Genomic DNA, 21,173 nt, shown 5'->3' on the forward strand with positions numbered 1-21,173 from the left:
ATGGGGAACGAAAAACTGGCCGCGATCCGAATATGCAGCTTGTGATAATCTTCTAAAAAGCCTTCTTTTGCGTATAAAATTTAGTATAACATAATTATCTACAATTTGCGCGCTCAATAATTTTACTTGAAGGTTAATAACTTTTGGCTGAGGTAAAACAGCATGCGGGTTTTTTTCGACTGTAAGGATAAGTGTCAATTTAATCATTGTGCTCTGACTCGAATCTATTTGAGAATGCACATGCGTTGAATTTTCTTCTGCTATCGCTTTTTATTTCGCATCAGCACAGGAACTAAATCGAGTGTCTGTGTTATCGTGATTATTTTATTGAAAACGAAATTTTTCTGGCAAGCAATGGTGAATTTTCTGATGAGTAAAAACGAAGAATACTACAGGAACTCGCAGGAATCTTCTTCCAGGCAATGACTGAAGTGATTTATGGTCAAGGTTGTCAAAAAAGCCTACTTTAAAATCGCAAATTTATAGCCTCATTGCAATTAAAATCCTCTTGGGAAATAATTGTGCCGAACCATTTTTATGGACATCCAACCATTGTAATATTTAGTTAATTGTGTTCAGAGCTGTCAATATCCTCTGCTCCTATATTTTGCCGCTCCATAATTTTGTTTTTCTAAGTATTAAACGTTAAATTTTCTGGGGTAAATGGAGTGCGATTGCAATTCTCTGGCGGAAAGACACCTAAAGAAGTATTTTTAAACTTTTTTTTTGTTTCTTGGGCGATTCACAAGAATCTCTATTTTCCATGGAAGTGTCCCCAGACACTCGACATTCTTTGCTTAGTTCAAAACTGTCAAAACACCACTGCTGATTATGTAGGATAAATGGGAATGACTGAGGAACATTTGGGGGACTAGGGCTTAATTTAATTCATCATTGAGCTTGGGATGTGGGGGGACCGTTAGGACCTCGGGTTGAATACACATCACTTGCCTGCTCCGGTGAACAGAAGCATGAAACTTTGAGACCATCCTTGACGAAGACGGGTCGCAAGGAATCATCATAGCTGTGTCCTCGTCTCCCGTAAGAAGACAAGGCGGCAACCTCGGCCGTCGACGGCACCTCGTTAATCCGGGTACAGTTGCACCAGCCGAGGGTACACAGGTTCTTCGGGGGGGATGATGATGATGTTTGGGGTAAAGGTTCTGGTGAGACGATGGTGAAAAACAGGGCCATGGAGAGCACAGGCAGGATGATGCTTTCGCAGAAAGACGACGCCTTGAGCTTCGTTTTGTTTGTATTCTCAGCGATTTTCCTCGCTGCTGGCGGTGGTATCTTCGCCCTTCCGTCATTGTCAGCCGGCGTGATACAACCCATCCTTGCCGACTTGACAACATCATAGCGGCGGCTTCTGCTGCTAGCTCGACGGACGATCGTCTTCAGGACTCTTCATCCTTCCCTGCTCCCGTTTTCTTCGTCCTTCCCTGCGGCTCTTAAGAAAAGAATTGCAAATGGTACCATTCCTTCATTTGGTTGGTGTCATTGAATCCACATGAGAGCCTTCGTTTTGACAATAGCATTCGCAGAACATATTTGATAGGCACTATTCAGCAAAGGAATAATATTCAAGATTTTGTTTAGGTAGCGAACAGCTATTTTCCTGTTGCCGTTTGGATTTCAAGTTACGTCGTTTGAAGTAGCCACAATCAACGTCGCGCATATAAATAGAATTCGCAGTCGTCAGTGAAAAACTTTTTCATCGGCGTGAAAAATAATTCAATGATCAGTCAGGTACCTTATTTCACTGTGACATGATTCAGTAACAAGTATACCGACGCGGGTAATTATTTTTCCATTCAAACAGGGTCACCAGGCAACGATATGTAGTTCACTTTCTTAGTAAATAATTTTTTTCGTCGCTCACAAAAAACATCGAACTTCCTCGTTATTTCACTTAAATCTTCCTCCTTGTCATATGTTGTAAACACTTCCAGCGATATTACGCATTACCCCGCAGTAGCCATGGCGAGTTTCTTGAAAACTTTCCTGGTTATAGACACGGAACAATATACAAAACTTGAATTATCCTCCTCTGGTACTCCCCCATGTGTTATCCCCAGCGGCTAGCCAGCGACTAACGTCTCCAAACCACTTTCCCGGAAAATCACGTCACTCACGAGATCAGTTGGATCGCCGTCCGTGGTGATGTTTTGTGAAATGGCCGACAGATGGCAGGAGGGTCGTTCTCGCGGGAACTCGAATGTCGCCATTTTCCACCTCCCACAAATTAACTGTTGGCCATGTAAGTAATTAGCGTTTGCGCTCTTGTCCTTTCAATTATTTTTTTATTACTTTATGTCAACCTTTCGCTATTATTACTCGAGAATATTTGCGCTGGATAACTTTAAAGCAGCTCCACATTCACTTCCACTTTTTGGTGAAAGGTAAACTTTTTATTTGTCACCAAGTTGGTATAAAACATTTATGTTGGTATTAGCCAATGGTGGATCCAGGATAGGGACAAGGGAGGGCTAAGTGGGGGCCGAAAAAAATTACCATTCTATCTAGCGTAAATTGGATACCCAAGGGGGGCAACAGCCCCCATCCCCCATAGATCCCCAATGATCCTACCATTCTGGGTCACTTAGGGCAGAGTAAGTTTTGCAGGTACTAAATAATTTGAAGCAACACATTCCTTTATGTCTAATTCCCATTCTGTGCTTCTATTTTTCAGCTGCCATTCCAACGAACGTCTCTTCCTGAGAGATTTTATTCGTTGTTCAAGTGGAACAAGTGGTGGTCGACTTTCTTGGTGGCTGCAGCCTGAGTCATACGTGGATCCACGAAAATGTGAAGCAATTCTTCCTCGCTCCTCACCAGATGGCTCTTCGAGTGTTTTGCGCTGTGGATGGCCCACAACCATTACCTTGGTTACCCATGACCAGTATGGAGACGTAGTCCATGCGCCCAGTCTACATGTGAGTTATACATATCATTTATGAATATCATTAAATTATATTTATGAACTAAGCCTTTTTCAGAGTAACTTAGCTGACTAACGTGGTTTGACTTAGGAATTGGGTTTTTGAAGGAGTTGGTAATTTTAGAAGAGCACAAACATTTAAAGTGGCATATCTCATGGTATTAACTTTAGTTAAGAAGAGCTCAACTTTCTCCTAATTTTGTCTGGTTACAAGGGATAAGTTACAAGAAATAAAAGTCCTCGTTAAGATTTCATAATAATTGTTCAGTACAAGCCAATATGCTGTTATGCATGTGCATACTTCACCTCTTGGTCTGGGTCAGAATAAGCCAAGGTATGCCAAGTTAAGTTTTTATTTACTGGGATTTATTGTTGCTACATAGTGCTCTGGATTTTTTTAGCTAATTATTAATTACTAGATTGTTTTTTTTTAATTGGACATTCTAAAAGGTGTAGATTCCTTTCAAAAAGGGATAAAGGCATGTGTCAAACAGGGAAATGCTACCTGGGTGGTATAACCTATTGGCATCTGGCATGTCAATGACTCCTGCTAGCCTGAGTGAATCTACTTACTGAGTGGTGAAAAATGGTCGACCATATGCTACTCAGCCAGCCACTAAGTTTGGCACCTATCATAAAATCATAGTGATGTGCACTGGTTGCCATGCAGTCCTCCACTTGCTGATGGACCATCAGATTCGACTTTGGCAGCATATGTATAAAGTAGATGAAAGTGGTGGCATTTTGCATCTGGCTCCACCTGGCTTTTGCATAAATTATTCTTATTTAATATTTTATGAGGCTATATGTGTCAATCCAAAGGAATTTTTCAGTATAATTAGTTTATTTACTTAATTTTCTATTTCCTTGACAACTCATTGGGAGAACTTGCTTGTATGTGAGCATAAATGATATCCTTAGTTACAATTTTCAGAAAATATTTGAAAACTGTGCCAAATAAATTTTTCATTTGCTAAATTTCAAGCCAAGTATTTAGGATCCACTGAATTATCTTTCATAACTATTGCATGTTTATCATTCCTTCTATAGGTCGATGTCAAGGCTATACCCATTGAGAAGAAAGATGTTTTGGCATCCAGCAGTCGAGAAGGGACTGCCACAGGTGAGAAGCAGCAGCAGCAACAACCGAGCTCAAGGAGTAATATGGGTCCTCTGGGAGGAGAAGGCAGGGATGGGGACTCAACAGGAAGTCGTGCACGCAAAATACGCAGAGTTGGGAAGCATCACCATCGCCATCACCACCACCACCATCACCACCACAAGCAGAGGCACAAGCCACACAGCCACCATCAGACGCCCAAACCCTCCGGTGGAAACGAGCTGCCCGATGCATCTGCCTTTGGTGGTCATCCGAGGCCTCATCTGAGTGCACCTTATGAAGTGACTGTCAAAGATAAGATGTGCTATCATGCTGTGACCATTATGAAGGTACTTGTCATCTCGGATCACTGCCACTTTTCCCATAGGATAAATATTCTCATCTAGTTCCGTTAAATTAAGCAATTAAATCCTTCGGTACTGGTAACTTTAGCAGCAAAGGTTTGATTATATGTAGCATAATGTCATGTATGAGAGAACAGTGCAAATAATTAATATTGAATAGAGATGAGTAATCCATTCTTAATTATTTTCATAGCAATTTCCACCTTTGTTTTTTCCTTGCATTCTCAGCAAATTTTGTGCCTATAGGATTGAGAAAACCCAAACAATTGAGTGGTGCAAAATTACCATAACTATCAATGCACCCTGAATCCAAACTACTTCATGTACAACTGTTGAATAACAAGTTGTTTTCAGGTGGAAAGGGGAGAATAGAGTAGGTTAATATAGGGAGAGTGGGTAACTTTTTGACAGGGGAGTGACTAGTTACGTGATAGGTGAATAATCCATGTTCTGTTTTGTTGAATAACTAATAATTGAGCGTCTACAGTGTTGTCATTGTGTGGTCATTAATTATTGCTCCTAAATTCATGTATTCCCATTATTTTTTCAATGGAACTGGGATAGGGAATTGGTTTTGATCCGCTGGTTTGAAGACAACAGCATTCATCCTCTCCTTCCTTTATCTCCTATCACCTGCAATTACCTTTGCTCATTACAACTGCAACTTTCAGACGCCCTCACTGTTTCATTTGGGGATGTTTCTGCCATATTGAATACTCAGGACCTGCTTTGGGGCTTCCAGGCACTGGAAACCTTAAAAATATTATTGCTAGAGAAGGTTGAGGTACAATAAGGGGCTAACTTTCAATTTTTGTCAGGCCCCTCTGTGGTCAAATTTTCCATTGTTCCACTTATCTGTTAAATTATCATCAGAAATTATGTTTGTGAAAAAGTGTTCCACCTCATATAATGAGAGCAATTATTTAGCTGTTCATCTGTTGTCAAGGGTGGATCCAGGGTTTTTTTCTGGGGGTTTGATTCTTAAGGGTCTGACAGGCATTCGGTCATCTCATATTTGAAATTAAAAACAATACGCAACAGCTACTGTACAAAATGTTCTCTTTATTGTAATATTAAAGTGATTAATATTAAATTTAATGATTGAGACTGCTTAGTACCAAAAAAAAACAAACGTAATGATAATTGTATTAAAAATCTTGTCTCTTTGTTAAGCTTCAGGGACACATTCCCCCGTGCCCCCCCTAAATTTGTCTATGTCTGTTACTAATAAATTAGCATTTTACTTTTTCTCTAAAAATTGTTACTTTATTGTTCTTATATTCTTTGATTTTTTAATTTTATGTATGCCATATGAGGAAGGTGATTTAATCTGCTCCTTGTTTTTGACTCAGTATCTTTTGTTTCAATAATTTTTTGGTTGCTCCTCCCGCAGGCCTATGAAAAGTACTCATTTGAGGAGCTGCGTTATGCATCTCCTTCTGCCAAGAGGTGCTCAGAGTGTTTGCTTGTTAGATCTAATGGTGATGGCACATATTCTGCATCATGGACTCCTACCTGTGCTGGCTGGTACTCTCTTCATATGGCTGTTGATGGCTATCCAGTTGAACAGGTGATTATTCTCTTGATTTTCCCCAAGTGCCCTAAAAGTTGTGGGACTTGGTTTCTCAATCAGTTGGCTGAATGTGATGCATAAGCATACTTGTATTTTTCTCATCATTGTCTTGTGTTACTTTGTTATGTATTTGCTTGAAATAAAGAGGATGTAATTTTAGCTTTCCTCAAAAACCAATGCTACAATTTTACTGCATTATCGAAGGAGTGTAGATACTGTCTTTGATGATTTATGTAAATATTTCATTTTATTTATGCTACATTTTCACATCTTCAGCCTACAACAGCTCTTCATTTTTTCCTTGAGCTGAGAATTGTAAATTTATAATTCGAGTAAATATTAATAAAATAAAAGTTCATGACAATATCTCACAGAAAATTTAATCTCTCTTTATAGTTGGCCTGGAGATAGTACAAAATGCAATGAAGCCAACTGTGGGAAACTATTTGTGGAAAACTCCCAGTGATTTTTATTTTATTTTAGCGTTAGAATTCCACAATTTTAAGCCTGAAAATACATATATGGTTGTAAGGGTTGCGGGTTCTTGCCCTTGGTGTCGGGAAGCGAATAATCACACACAAGTATTTGAAGTTTTTACCCAAGTTTATTTCCCTTTGAAATCCCAGTTTCCAAATCAATTCAATGAATATACATAAAGTAATAATGAATTTGTGCGTCTAGAATAGCCAAAATTTAGAACATTACCAAAAGTCTCGGGAAGGAGAGGAGCTGCTGGTGATGGCACGGGTGGATAGCGAGGCGCTTAGGTCGCACGGGCCATACGGCCCGTGCTTCGACTCCAACTGTGAGTTACTGAGTGAGTTCCTGAGTGCGTCCCTCGTGCCAATTGCATCTACACCGTGCCATTATATAGGGAAGTGGAACCAGGATGTTTTCGTCCAATAGGAAGGGGAAAGGAAGGGGAAGAGGAAGGTTAGGCGTGCTTGAAAGTGAAAAGGTGCAAATCCCAAGGCATAGTTTGTCACAGCTGGCTATTCTGAGACGTCACACAACAACATATTTATGCATATTTTGGAAATGGAAATCTTCCATTTCCGGATCACTACAATACTCCCTTCTTTATTAAAATTGATTGATCTCTCACGAGATCGATCACATTTATACAAATGAAAAAGCAAACATAACAACAATTAACAATTAAAATTCCCCTATACACCAAAATAATTTACTGCTAATTACATAAATTTTAAACATGTTAAATTGCAATATTCAACAAAAAATAAAAGTATTTATACACAAGGAAACAAAGAAATACCATTATATCGTCCGTATTCCTAATTCTGTTTCACTTCTATATTTTCAATCCCTTTTTTTATCACTTAAAACGAAACAACACAAAAAGAAATAATTCAGAGTAAATTGGAAAGAAAAAGTTTGTAAATGACAAAAATGCAAGTCCTATTGATTAAAAAAACTAAGTACGTACAAATGTTCAATATCACTTCTATTCCACATGTTCACTTCACTTGTTCACTTTTTATCACCCTCCTTTGCTGTGCTTTAAGTCCATTGTTTATTCACACAGATCCAAAGTGACTATTCGTCGCCGTAGCGAATATCAGTTCACTGTTTTCTTGATGAATTTAAGGGGGGGATAAGATAAGGACAACATGGGCACACTTCACTTTGTTTTCTTTCACTCATTACACGCTAAACACCAGTTGTTTGTGTTATTTTTCACTCTTTTGCACTCAATAAAATTTTCAAGGATATGTTTTACTAATGCCTTAATCTTTTCCCTAGCCGGCGTATGCTATATTATGTCATTAAACTTATGGTTTCAATTACCCCTTATGATAATCCTGGTCAACTTGGAAAATTCCTCACACTCTTGGGACCCATCCCTTGTTAATATCCCTTTTTTACTTTAAACATATTCCCTCTTTAAAATCACAACTATTTATCCTCTCTCTCTCTCTTTTCATTTTTCCACCCGGGATCGTTTTCCTGTTCGTACCATATCAACGTTTGATTCCCCCAAAAATCAAGCGTAGGTCAACAACTCCCGAAAGGTTACGAGACAGTGTGTCTGCATTATAGTGTTTTTACAGGCATGTATGGGATTTGGAAAATTGTACTCGCTCAATGGAAGGTACCCGCGCCTCACGATTGCAGATCGGTCCTTCAGCGACAATATCAATTCCAATTTCAATTATCAGCTAACCCATTAAAGCCTTTAAACTAAATACGTAACGAGATACTATATTTAGAACACTAGCAAGAGGCATTCCCTTAGGTGGCGCCGTAGTCTCACCCCGCATTGTTTAATTGCCGGCTGGCGCAAGTGACTACATATGGCATGTGGCATTCTAATGAGCCAATACTTGCTTCTAAAGCATGACTGATTTTGAATGCAAAAAAAGGTTCAATGAAATCGAGGTACCGAAGTACAGGTCAATCACTCTAGAAGTCCCTCAATGTCGCAAACGCAGCGACAGCTTCTTTAGACCATTTCAATTCCAAACCTTAGTTTCAATATGCTCAATCCCCAATATTACTTTAATCGGAAACAATTATTAGAGCAACAACTACTCATATTTCGCTCATTACCCGAGCCCTATCTCTTACGGGTTCCAGTGGGACCAATTACTCAACTTGATGAGGATTCCCATACTCCTCGGGACAAACAGGGGCTTCAAAATTACTAATACTAACTATCGACTAAGAAAATTCAGAAAACTAATATCTAATTACCGGCCAAGAAAATTCATAAAGAGGCATAGCAATCATTTCCTTGATATTTTCTATTCAAAGTTCTTATTAAACGTCGTAATCACCATTGTCGTTCGTTGTCGGTGATGATCTTCTTTCTTCTTTGCGCCAACTGCTTGCACTGCTTCCTTGGTGACACCACCGCTCTGGAAGCGAAGTGAAAGTATCCCGGCGACAGTTTGTCTGTGCGATGCCTCCGGCTCTGAAGGCGTTGGTCAGCGGTCGTTGTCCGTCTGAAAAGGTGCCTCCTCCGAAATACCGCATTGTTATGACAGATATTTTGGTTTCAGCTCTCCCGGACTTTACCGTTACTCGCGAAATAGATGGGCGAGCAATTGCCACTCGCATCCACCGTTTACCACCAAGCTCTACTTCCCGAGAAAGTGTTTCATGACCTATCAAATATAGTTTTCCTGGCGATTTAAAGTATTACGCGGACTTTGTTAAAAAAAATTAACTCTAGAGATGCAAAGAATGTAAAGTCAGTGTGATTATCGTTCCGACGCGTGTAAGGTGATCATAAATGAGCCTTACACTACCTAGGCAGTAATCCCACAGTCTTTTGGGATGTAATTACCATTCCCTCCCACAGGGGGGCTATGGTAAAACAATCCCACCGCTGCCACCATTGTAAGGGTGCGGGGGTTCTTGCCCTTGGTGTCGGGAAGCGAATAATCACACACAAGTATTTGAAGTTTTTACCCAAAGTTTATTTCCCTTTGAAATCCCAGTTTCCAAATCAATTCAATGAATATACATAAAGTAATAATGAATTTGTGCGTCTAGAATAGCCAAAATTTAGAACATTACCAAAAGTCTCGGGAAGGAGAGGAGCTGCTGGTGATGGCACGGGTGGATAGCGAGGCGCTTAGGTCGCACGGGCCATACGGCCCGTGCTTCGACTCCAACTGTGAGTTACTGAGTGAGTTCCTGAGTGCGTCCCTCGTGCCAATTGCATCTACACCGTGCCATTATATAGGGAAGTGGAACCAGGATGTTTTCGTCCAATAGGAAGGGGAAAGGAAGGGGAAGAGGAAGGTTAGGCGTGCTTGAAAGTGAAAAGGTGCAAATCCCAAGGCATAGTTTGTCACAGCTGGCTATTCTGAGACGTCACACAACAACATATTTATGCATATTTTGGAAATGGAAATCTTCCATTTCCGGATCACTACATGGTGTCTTGGTAGTTTAACCAGTTGGGTCATTCTCTCACAGTCGTACATGCATGTCCATGGACTGCCATAAAAAAAAACCAAAACTGTTAAAATAAAACTAAACTGGCTTTTTATTTTATGTACACTTTTAGTTTATACTTGATTTAGTGAATGTTTTAATGCTGGAAGAAAAAGTTTAGCTCAGTTTGTTGAAAGAGCCAAGATCATAAGCTATTTCCATGGAAAAGTAAAAAGAGGTAACTCAGCACGTTTTATTAATTACAAATAAGATTTTTTTGCGGCTATAAGGTGCAAGTTCAATGTAGCAAGGACAGTGTCCTAACGTATTGTCAGTCCCAACTGTAGCTTAATTTAGAGGAAATCATCATGTCTGTGGACATCATGTCCATGATCCCTGCAGTCCACGGACATGACAGATTGTAACGGGCATGATCATACACTATGACTAGCTACAGAATGTTCAATGACAAATAAAGCAAACTTTATGTCTTGAGTAAACACATAATATTCCTCTTCTGTCATGTCCATTGATATTTATTTCCTTTTCGTAGACAAATGAATCATGTATGTAGACAACATGATAGTAAAAATTAAAATAAAGAGGTGTAAATATTACTAATTTTCTCTACTACTTGCGACATTAGGTTGTATTATATATAGACACTGTAAATACTCAATTTTGGTTCTTATATAAACAGATATTAATTTTTTTTAATTTTGCCCGTAGAAAATATGCATTTTTTGGATTGATTGACCCAGTTCCATTAATATTTCATCTTATGGAGGATGAGTTTCATTCTCATCCTTACCAAATAAGTTTCTGTCTACAGATGCTGCATATGTTGTTAATAATTTTCTCTATCTGTTTCTAACTGTTGAAGTACTTATAATGAATATGTGTGAGTGATTAAATCTCACCTTATTTAAACTAGTGTTGTGAAAAAGGGGTAATTCTTGTGAAGAAATTTTCCCGGCGAGGAATAAGACAGCTGAATTCAATCGATTCGGCTTTAACTTTGTGAAAATCCATGTTGAAATGAAAATACACTACCCTGGTAACTTTTCACTGGAAACCGAGTCGTACCAATAAATAATTTTCCAGTAAAAAGTTACCAGGGTTGTGTATTTTCATTTTTCATTTTCATTTTGTGTATGTATTTTCATTCACGGCTGTTTTAGGTTCAATTCACATGCATGCATATACTGTCCCCAGTTTTAAATTATCCTATCTCGTTACTTGATAACAGACTTACAAGGTGGAAGTGAGGGAACCACCCCATGGCATGGTTCCCCCCACAAGTTCTGGGACTGGAGTGTCAAAGAGACTCCAGATGCAGCAGCAAGGACACCATTCACACCACGGAGGACACCATCATCACCACCACCACGGACACCACCACTCTACTGCATTGTGTGGTAACTCAGGACCAGGTCTTGCACCATCAACAGCGTCACCAGGTGGTGGTGCTGGCATGCCTAATGGTTCCTCTGCCTCGTCTGTCTCCCCCTCGTCTCGCCTTAGACGCTTTGTGGCTCGTAATAGTGCTGGATTGAGGATTAGGGCTCATCCATCCTTGCAAAGTGAGCAGATTGGTGTCGTGCAGGTCAATGGGACTGTGGCATTTGTGGAGGAGGTGAGACTGTTATTTTTTTATATTATTGTATCGAGTGTTATAAATTTTATTTTGTGCATGTTACAATTAGCTGCATTGCCACTAAATGTGTCGACTTGAGTGAAGGCAGCTCTAGGACTCTTTTCTTTCGCAGTAACACGGGATTGTAGATTCTAATCCAGTAAAGCAATGATAATTCAGATTAAATGGAATGCTTCCAGATGATTCAATCTATTTTTTTAAATCCTCACATTTTATTAATAGAGTAACTAGTAAAAGGGCCTTCTAGATGCCTTTGATTTGAAGGAAACTTTGTAGAATCATTAATTTTTTATGATGCTGGTTACATAAGTGGAAGGGATGACTAAAACTACTGCAGTGGTAATAATAGACTGTAAAATGATTCAATTTTTAGCCATTTTATTGAATATATATCATACATATGTTCTAAAATATGAAATTTTTTCTGTAACATCAATCATTTTGAAATATGTGCTTGCTTTGCCAGATTCATAATGATGATGGAGTGTGGCTGCGTTTGAGTCCAGACACGGTCCGTCAGTACTGTGGTGGTGATGAAATCAACTTCATGGCTGCCCGTGGAACATCCGTTGGTAGTGGTGTTGGAAGTGGTGTGAGTGTTGGTGGTGTTGCCCCTGGTGGTGCTGGCATTGCTGTCGTGGGCAACAGCAGTGGCAGTGGAGTTGGTGGCTTGGTTACATCTGAGGCGTGGTGCTTGCAGTACAATCAACACCTTGGCCGCACACTCTTGGTGCCAGCAGAGGAGCCCAAATCTCTTTTGGACGAAGTTATTCGAACCACAATCTTGAGAAATATGCCAGATCGGAGTGAGAATGCTAGAGAGCAGAGGTATGTTGTTTGAAACTTAATGGAAACGAGAATAAAATTTTGACTGTGTTACTAAATTTACTTCTGAGGACATCACTTTCTTATTTAAAAAATCTGTGAAAAAAGGGAGTGATTCACTCACTGGAATACTCACTGATTTCACATCTCATACGTCGATACTATAAACATGCTGTAATTCTCTAAAACATGTATATATTGTGAACTCAATACTTTTGTTAAGGAACTTGATATTCAGCCATGAAATGGTCATGTCTTCCAATGGAGTTCATATGAATTGCCGTGTAAAAACATTCTCCTGGACCAAGAATTGAACCATGGACATTTGGTTGTCTTATGTCTTTCTGTGCAGTGGTCTGAAAAATCTAAGTCTGTGGTTCGATTCCCGGTCTGTGGGAACGTTTTCCCATTGCAATTTATGTGAATTTCGCCACTGTTCACATGGCAGGCTAGAAATATACCACATTCCAGTTCAATTGTTCTGTCTGCTATGAAATGTTAACTATAAATTTTATTATTGTAAGAATAAAGATGATTATAATGGGGAGGAGTAAAGGATGTACGTTGAAGGCTGCACTCAATTCATTTAATACTTGTAATTGAAGAAATTTTCTGACGTTCCATCCATCAGTGATGATGATTTCAGTTATCAAGCTGTAAAAATATATGCATCCTAAAAGTGCTGGTTTAGAACTCACATCTTTCATGGCAATAGTTGTAAAATTGGATTTCTTATATATTTATTTCGGTCCTCATTCTTGTGGTAGAACATATTCCATTATTCTTTTTTTATATAATTTGGCCCTGTATGATTTAAAACCAAATTGTTTCTTGGCACTATAGTTATTGAAAACCACATCATAATGTCAGTTGATGAAAACTTTCATAGTCAGTGATGTCCAGCAATGTTCTTTATGGGTAAAATCGGATTTGATAAGAATTAAGTCATAAGAGGCATATGTATTACAGTGTAAATTTCTTTGCATAATCTATGATTTGTAATGGATTGAGAGGTTTTGTCCTTCATTTCTCAGGCATCATCCCCATTTGCAAATTACATCTTTTTATTGTTGAAATCTTCTATATCCTGCTATTTTTGTGCTTAGTTGTGGTTTCAATCTAATAGCAGCTATGTACTTATGTGGTTCCTTTCCTAGTTTTTACTTAACTTAAACCTTCTATCCTGCATTTCAGGAGGCTAAGGGGGCAAGGGATTATATCACCATCTGGAGGGCCAGGAACATATCAAGTTGTTAAATGCGGAGCCTCTGGGCATAACATTAGAAGTAGGCCAAGTCTCAAGGCCCCTCCAGTTGGCATGCTGGAACTTGGAAACCAATTGACAGTTGCACAGGATGTAAGTACCATTAAATAAACAAGGCAATTGATTCTTCTTAAAATCTTGATTATTATAATTTTATCTTTTAGAAGAACCCAAATTTAGAGATTTCGCTCAGAGGTTCTGTCCTTATTTATTGGAATTGTAGTTCTTAACATTCAGCTGGAAACAATTCAAAGTGCTCCATCAATTTCTAGAAAGTTCAAGCGTGGGTAATTTGAGGGCAGATTTTGCTTTCTTTCAATGCCTTTGTTTTCATTGCAAGGGGAATACTTCATTGATGTTACTCACCTCAAGGCTCCTTCAATTGTGATATTATCAAATAGAAATTCTCAATGATCAGTGAGCACCCTTTATCTTATATCTAACCAAATATTTTGGCTTAGTGGTTAGAGGTAGACTTTAAAGCCTCACTATTTTGCTTGCATGTCTAATCCTCTGCTTTTGTAATTTGTTCTTAGTGTGCAATATCTATGTTTGTGTTCTGTCATTAGTGGGACTGTAGCTAATAGCCATGGTGTTAGTTAGAAAGCTGGGATATCATATTATGAAAGGAGAGCATACATTAGTTCTTGAAACCCTAAATTAACTTGTTCTAATAGTGAGCAAGTCTGTATTTTTAATACCAACCTCTAGAGTGCCCTTGCCTTTGAAAGAGTCAAAAGAATTTTTTTTCATATAAACTCGTTGGAAGTTGATTTTCATGTGCTAGATTCATGTTTTGCTTTGGGAATTTATTAGGGCTAAAATTAAAAGTCGGCAACTCTTTTGAAAAAAATTATAAATTCTTCCGTTGAAAAAAATATTGATTCTAATGTGAAAACTACTGTGTTTTCCCATACTCCCTTTTTGGTTCTCCTAGTGAGTTCTGGGGTATTCTATTGCTGAAAACAAATATTTGTCCACTTATGCTCTTTGCCTCGAATTCACGGAGAACACTTAAAATCCTAAACCTTATCTTCTGAATTTAACATTTGCTTTTCCCTCATTGGGCAGTCATGTTTTGAATTTCATTCTAGTTTTTATCGTTTCATTCACTGCTCCATCAATCAGTTTAGATTTCCCATTTAGTTTCAGAAATGCTCTCCTAATACTGGTTTGGTTTTATGCCCCTATAGCTTGTGAACAGTGAGGGGACATGGGTGAGGCTTGATGGGGAATCAATGCAAAAATTCTGCTTCAACATGGGTGGGGAGGCTTGGTCATTAGCACGCAGCCGCTCTGACGTCCAATATCTCCAGGGAGAAGATGAGGAGGAGGAGGAAGAAGTCCAGGCTGAAGAGATGGGTCGAGCTCTACCTGCATCAGCCATAGCGGTGGGGCAAGGCCACTCCGGTGAAAGAGGTTTGTGTTGCTCAAGCTGAATCTAAAGCCACAACTTTTTACTCTAAAAATAAGCACATACCATTTCATGGTCAGAAGGAAGCTTCATTTCTGCATTTTTACTTATGTTAAACCATCAGTTTGCTTGAATTAGTCCTTAAGAGTCATTCATTCCATTAATGTCAAATTAATGATGGATGAATTTATATTCTCGAATGCATAAGCATTAAATTTTGTGAAATATGAAAATTTGTGTAGCTCTTTCTCATTTTGCATTTACCAAATTTATGAATTTAAACAACCATTGAGAAAATCATTTGCTCATGAAATTACTTTTATCCCAGATGCAATTTTGGCAAATGTGCTGGATGAATGATTTTTGAAGGCAGTGTATGACTATTTACTCCCCAATAATCTAGATTATAGATATTCTAAGAAATATTTCTATCACTATTGCTTGCATAATTGCAAATGTTTTATATAGATAGAAGAAATGCATAGTTATTTGGCTATGGACAATTTATTTGAAAAAGAAATTTTGTTATTCAGTGATTGCCCATGTATGCTGTGAAGAGATGTAGGTTTTCACCTGCATGACAGACTAGCATTCAGACACATTAATTTTTGCTGCACCATTGTAGTTTTCCCTTTTCATTTATATGGTGAGTCTGTCTTCCTTATAACTCTTAAGAAGAGATTAGGGATGGATTCAAAGATTAAGGCAAACACTTTGTTATCCTTGGATTTAAGATTCCAATTATTAGAGATTGGGGTATTAGGAACATTAGGGTTCTATGTACTAGAGATGGAAAATTCATAATTTTGTAGCATTCACTGTGAACGGGATTGAAGAAGTGAATTTATGAGGGAGGAATAAAGTTACTTATTACATCTAATAACAGAGTTAAGGATTAAATTTAGTGGAAATATGGATAATTTGGATTGCTATTTTCAGTTGGTGATAAAAGAAGCTCTGACACAAGAAATAAGCTTTCTGATCAGGGATTTAGATTCAAATAAATTTTGGACTTCTTGTATCCAGTGAAAAGTTTTGAAATTTTGTCATTCGTAGTTAGTCATTTCACTGGTATAATGGTCATAATTGTTTAATGGCTCTATAGTTACATATAAGAATAAACATAACCTGAAGACTTTCCCAATTATTGTATGAAAACATCATTTTGGGTTATATATGTGTAAGCATAGCTGAAGATTTTCTCCATCTTCTTTGTTCAGGGTAGAATATTCTTTTTTCGTTGACAGATTTTTACTGTATGATGACCATCGTCTTTATATGTGAAATATTTACATGCTTGAATTTTCGATCGAACATTTTTATTATTATAATGGTGTGTTTATTCTTAACCAGTGTTCAATGTCAAGGATATTTTTTGAACCATAAGCTTCCTTATTTGGGTGAATAAACTCTATTCTATTTTTAATCTTCAGGAGCTGGTTTTAGTTTCTGCCCGAATACAATATTAATTAATTTAGCACAAAGCAGTTTGAAAAAGTATTAATACTTTTAAAAATTCAAAAATGTATTTGTCCCCTCAACGAGGCATCAGACTAAAATCCCGGCAGAATATGCTTCTGCCTTAACTGTGCGAGAGTCGATCAAATTAGATGTTCTTGTATCGGTATTCTTTAATGGGTTAAATGGTGTTGGTCATACTATTCAATTTTAATGATATTCTTTATTACTTTTTAACTCCTCTTTTTACCATCAATAATCTATTATTTTAAGATATAAGTATGGTTTATTACCCTAACTGCCTAAATAGATTGACTAACCACCCTGCATGTGATCACTGTGCCCACTGTTCAGATTTCATCCATGATGCGAGGCCCCACCTCTCTTCTGGTGAGCCTGCATCCTCATCTCCTTACCCTTCGCCCAAGAGAGGCTTCGACTTCTCCTCTGGCATCTCCTCCCCATCTTCACCACGCCACCGCACCACTCAGCGTCACCTCTCCTCTGGCGCCGCATCTATTTCATCCTCTTCATCTGTCGCCACTGCCGCGCCCCCACCCTTCAACTTCGGTGCTTCTGGACACCATGCACCTTCCTCTGCACTAAACGAAGCTCATGCCGCCACTAACCCTTTTGTGTTTGGCTCATCAACAACTGTGCCTGAGACACGGAGTGAGTTTTTTTTCTTCTATTTTTGCGAATCCTCAGCCTCTGTCAATGTTGCATGGTAACTTTTACCTTTGTCGCTGAGCTTGTGGTGATTTTTCTCTTGCTTGGCGTTTTTGCTGTGTTAGACGTAATGTAGATGCTACATATTTTTTTATTTTGTGTGAAATCAGCATTATTATAAGCTGGGTTCTAGTTAAGTATTTTGTGTTACAGTAGAATCCTGATTTAACGCTTTTCAGGGGGGGCAAAATTTAAAACACTAAATGCCCAAAAACACTAAATGAGGACCAGCCATTTTTTTCAGGTTTTAGGGTCTGTAATGATTGGAATGGCATTATATTAATTAATAATATATATTTTTAAGTCACTAAAATGTTCCTCGAAGTGGAGGAGACAGGAATGTTGTTAGGGGGGTCTAAAACTAGGGTGTGGGGGAAAATAAAAAAAAGTTAACAAATAGAGAGTTTTAAACTAATTTTAACTCTTTCTATAATGGAAACAACTTCATTTTTCAAAGAAATCTTTTGTAAATATATGAATTTTCAACATTTTGTTTTCTTTAATGAAGAGGAAAAGTAATTGAGTTTTCATATTTGGGTGTGGGGGAATTCCAGACCCCACCCCCTCGTCACTAGTGCCATATGCAGCAAACAAATTCATTGTTTAAATGTTCTTATCCCACTAAGGCGGTTTCATAACAATTTTCAGGAGAGAGCTAAAAAAGTTGGGAAGAAAATAAAGCAATGAGTGGATTATATTTTAAGATAATTACAAAATACATTAACTTAAAAGCATTTCCACGCAGAATATTGCTGTGAACTTGATTCCATTTTTACTAATTTTTCAGTGGCTTTGATGAATTAAAAAAAACTTATTCTATGCATAAGAGTGACATGTTGCTGACTATAGCAAGTCTAACATGTCAGGGAAAACACTTCGTCGGTTCTTTTACGGTTCATCCATAGAAACTGACCTTGGAATGGATTATATAAAGAAACTTCGGATAAACTGCGCAAATAAATATTGATCTAACAATGCACCTCCTGTAGAGATCAGAGATGAAAGTCGAAAGGTGCGTAAGCCATCGATGAAAAACATTCCTAGAAAACCATCATAGTAGAAGTGCCCTTGGAGAATAACTCGTGTCATTAGTCATCACGTAATCATCAAAGTCAAGTCCAAGAAGTGAAAGATAAGGTCGTTACAAGTTTTAAGGGATGACTTAACTCCATTAGATCGAATTTAAAATAAAAAGCGTTTGGATAAGAAGGAGAGTGAAACATCACTTGAAGACAAACAACCCGGCTTGCAAGTTGAAGGTCCCAGTGCTACATTTGTGATAGAATGCTGATGAAGAACCATTCCCGGGTAGATTCAATCGACTCTTGTTAAAATTTCATGAGAATTTCTTGTTGTTGAGCAGAAATTCAAAGATTTCGATAATCATTTGAATAAACCATAATGAAAAAACATTCAATCTTGTGCGGGACAGTATTTTACGACCTTAAATGTGGGAAAATGCAGAATGCGGAAACACTAAATGAGGATAATTTTTACTTTGCTCGCATAGGGAATGAATCGGGACCCCAAAAAATACACACTAAATACGGAAAACATTAAATGTGAAAACCTTAAATCTGGATCCGACTGTATTTCATTAATACCATAGGTTGAAAGTCAATTTTAGTTTCTTTTATAGAAAAATATGGTAGGTCTGTGAGGTGTGTGTGCTTTTAAACTTTAAAGGGTACACCGTAGAACTTGGATTTTCTCGCATTAGTTATTTGAAGGCTTTGATTTTACATCTATAAGTCTAACTGGTGCACCTTGTATATTTTCATCTCTTATCTGACTCTTGATTTGGTACACTGTCCATGTTTTGTTCCCTCCATCTGAGCAAAATTTGTGTTTAATTTTACCCATTTTATGTTGTAAAACAAATACTCACTGGTTCATTCAGTTATAAAAGTCATTCATGAAAAGTCTTGAATGTCATACAGTAAAATGATCACAATCTTATTTCATATCCTTAAGAGAGATTTTGGATAAGAGAGATAAATGTGATGGAATTGCAATAGATTTTTTTGGTTTTGTATTTACAACCAATCTTAAAATTCCCTGTGAAAATATAAGCATGATATGTCATTTTTCTTATCCATATGAAGTGAAATATTATCATGGAGGTATGGACTTATTCATTGTATTTTGCCTTCTGTAGTAGAATAATGTATTTATTAATTCTTTGTATGTAGTTTGGTTGCATTTTGGTGGTTTGATAGCATAATTGGTTATATGGTGTGCAAATGAATGAGTGGGTAATTAATTAGGTAAAAATAGGGTATGGAAAACTCCCGATTATCTATAACTGGATTATCCATGTTGTGGATTTTCTTAATATTTTTTTTCCTATGATTTTTTCCACAATCTTTTTATAAAATTAAATATGTCGAAAAGTCACTAGGATTACCTTATTTTAATGCAAGAATACACCTGGGTGATTATTTCCATTAGCATTGCCATTGAAAAATGTAATTATTATCTTTACTTATTGACAAGTAATGTCTCAAGTTTACTTGAACGTTTACTCTAACATTGAAGAAGGCGATGAGCCGTAGAAAAACAACTCATAATTAATTTTAGAATTTTTCTTTAATGCATAGCAAATCATAAATTATGAAAATATTATCTATGGCTTTGAAATGCATTTACAGTTGAATACCGCCCAAGGGAAGCCGAGATTTTTGTTGCACTCTGGCATGAATGGTCATGAGATCTCAATTGTGCCCTAGCTTTCGTGATGTGGTGATTACTCTTTGCTGTCACGCATAAGTAGACTCAGTCAGCAACTTATCAATTGCTGGCCGGGAGTAAGAAGAGAAAGAAATGAGCCAGACTTCCAACAGATGATGTATAAGGATTATTGTTAATACTGCAGCTAGTCAAGGTCAAAAGAGTGAAAGCTGTGAGGGAAGGGAGGCAGGAAAAAAGAGAACAGCGATTCCAAGAGCTACAGCTAGGCACTCACTTGTGTAAGCAGTTTGCTGGAGAATTTGGAAATGTGGGAATATGAGTACAATGACATATATTGCCACTAAAAAGATTCGCAGTTGGGTGAAGATAGCTCTCAATGAGTCCTTGAAGTAATCTAATGTGCAGACTATCTAAAGAAAAGTAAAGAAAACTTAGTAATTCCTCATAAATGTATTTCTTCGATATTTATGTGGAATTACAAAGTTTTCTTTACTTCTCATTATGTCAAGTAGATTCCATAAAGTCATGGCTAAAACAACTAATTTTACAGACTACATATATGCTTAAATAATAATATGTGTATATTTTTTGATTTACGTAAAACATGAACGTTATAAGAAATGAAGTGAAAGTTTGGATGATTTGTTTTCCGATTACTCCTGCCACCTCTCCCTGTCATGAACTTGGATAATCAGGAGTTTACTGTGCTGGAGATTGGAGTAATCAAATTTTTTCCTTTGGAGCCTCAGAATTATTTTTTGTGTAATCTGCTGCTTTCTGTGGAAGCTGAATCGCTATGCATATGTTGTAGACCTGGTTTCATCAATACCAGCAAATTGTAATCCTAGTTAATTGTGGGAAAACTGAGGTATGTAATGCTTTGTTACAGCTCAATTCAATCATTCGCAAACTATGTAAGTTTTATTCTATAAAATTGGAAGGTATATTCAAAAAGTTACGTAATTTTAGGTAGTGCAACAGAGCCCTCAGAGAAAAGTGATGGGACCTCTCAGAAGGTGGTTCAGCCACAGGTGAAGGAAGGGCCAGGTCCTCCTGCTGCTACTGGTGTAGGACCAGGGCCCTCAAGCAGCAAGCCACATGAAAAAGAGCGAGATAGGGAAAAGGAAAGCAGTAAATTTGCTGCACTCCAGAAGTGGCTGAAAGGAGAAGAAACTAGGCACACATCAGAAAGACGAGGATCTCCCGGAAGGTTGGTCACACTTTTTTTTTCATTTGTAGGACAAGCATAAA

At 37.8% G+C, this 21,173-nt stretch overlaps 2 protein-coding genes across 3 annotated transcripts in view; one reads left to right on the forward strand and one right to left on the reverse strand.

Moving 5' to 3' along the window:
- The window catches only part of LOC124159031, a 33,697-nt gene extending 31,604 nt beyond the window's left edge, over positions 1-2,093 (reverse strand). Inside the window, exon 1 of the mRNA XM_046534519.1 lies at positions 952-2,093. Within this exon, the coding sequence (XP_046390475.1) occupies positions 952-1,335 (384 nt within the window). The 5' untranslated portion in view covers positions 1,336-2,093. The remainder of the gene's footprint in view (positions 1-951) is intronic.
- The window catches only part of LOC124159030 (E3 ubiquitin-protein ligase MYCBP2-like), a 324,405-nt gene that overhangs the window by 264,779 nt on the left and 38,453 nt on the right, over positions 1-21,173 (forward strand). The window contains exons 40-48 of one of the 2 annotated variants that reach the window (XM_046534516.1): positions 2,693-2,936; positions 3,992-4,390; positions 5,799-5,975; positions 11,134-11,520; positions 12,008-12,369; positions 13,561-13,723; positions 14,824-15,049; positions 16,857-17,174; positions 20,892-21,132. In XM_046534516.1, the coding sequence (XP_046390472.1) occupies positions 2,693-2,936; positions 3,992-4,390; positions 5,799-5,975; positions 11,134-11,520; positions 12,008-12,369; positions 13,561-13,723; positions 14,824-15,049; positions 16,857-17,174; positions 20,892-21,132 (2,517 nt within the window). The remainder of the gene's footprint in view (positions 1-2,692; positions 2,937-3,991; positions 4,391-5,798; positions 5,976-11,133; positions 11,521-12,007; positions 12,370-13,560; positions 13,724-14,823; positions 15,050-16,856; positions 17,175-20,891; positions 21,133-21,173) is intronic. The other variant, XM_046534517.1, reaches the window with a different exon arrangement.

Source organism: Ischnura elegans, chromosome 5 (genome assembly GCF_921293095.1).
Source record: "Ischnura elegans chromosome 5, ioIscEleg1.1, whole genome shotgun sequence".
Taxonomy (NCBI): Eukaryota; Metazoa; Arthropoda; class Insecta; order Odonata; family Coenagrionidae; genus Ischnura; species Ischnura elegans.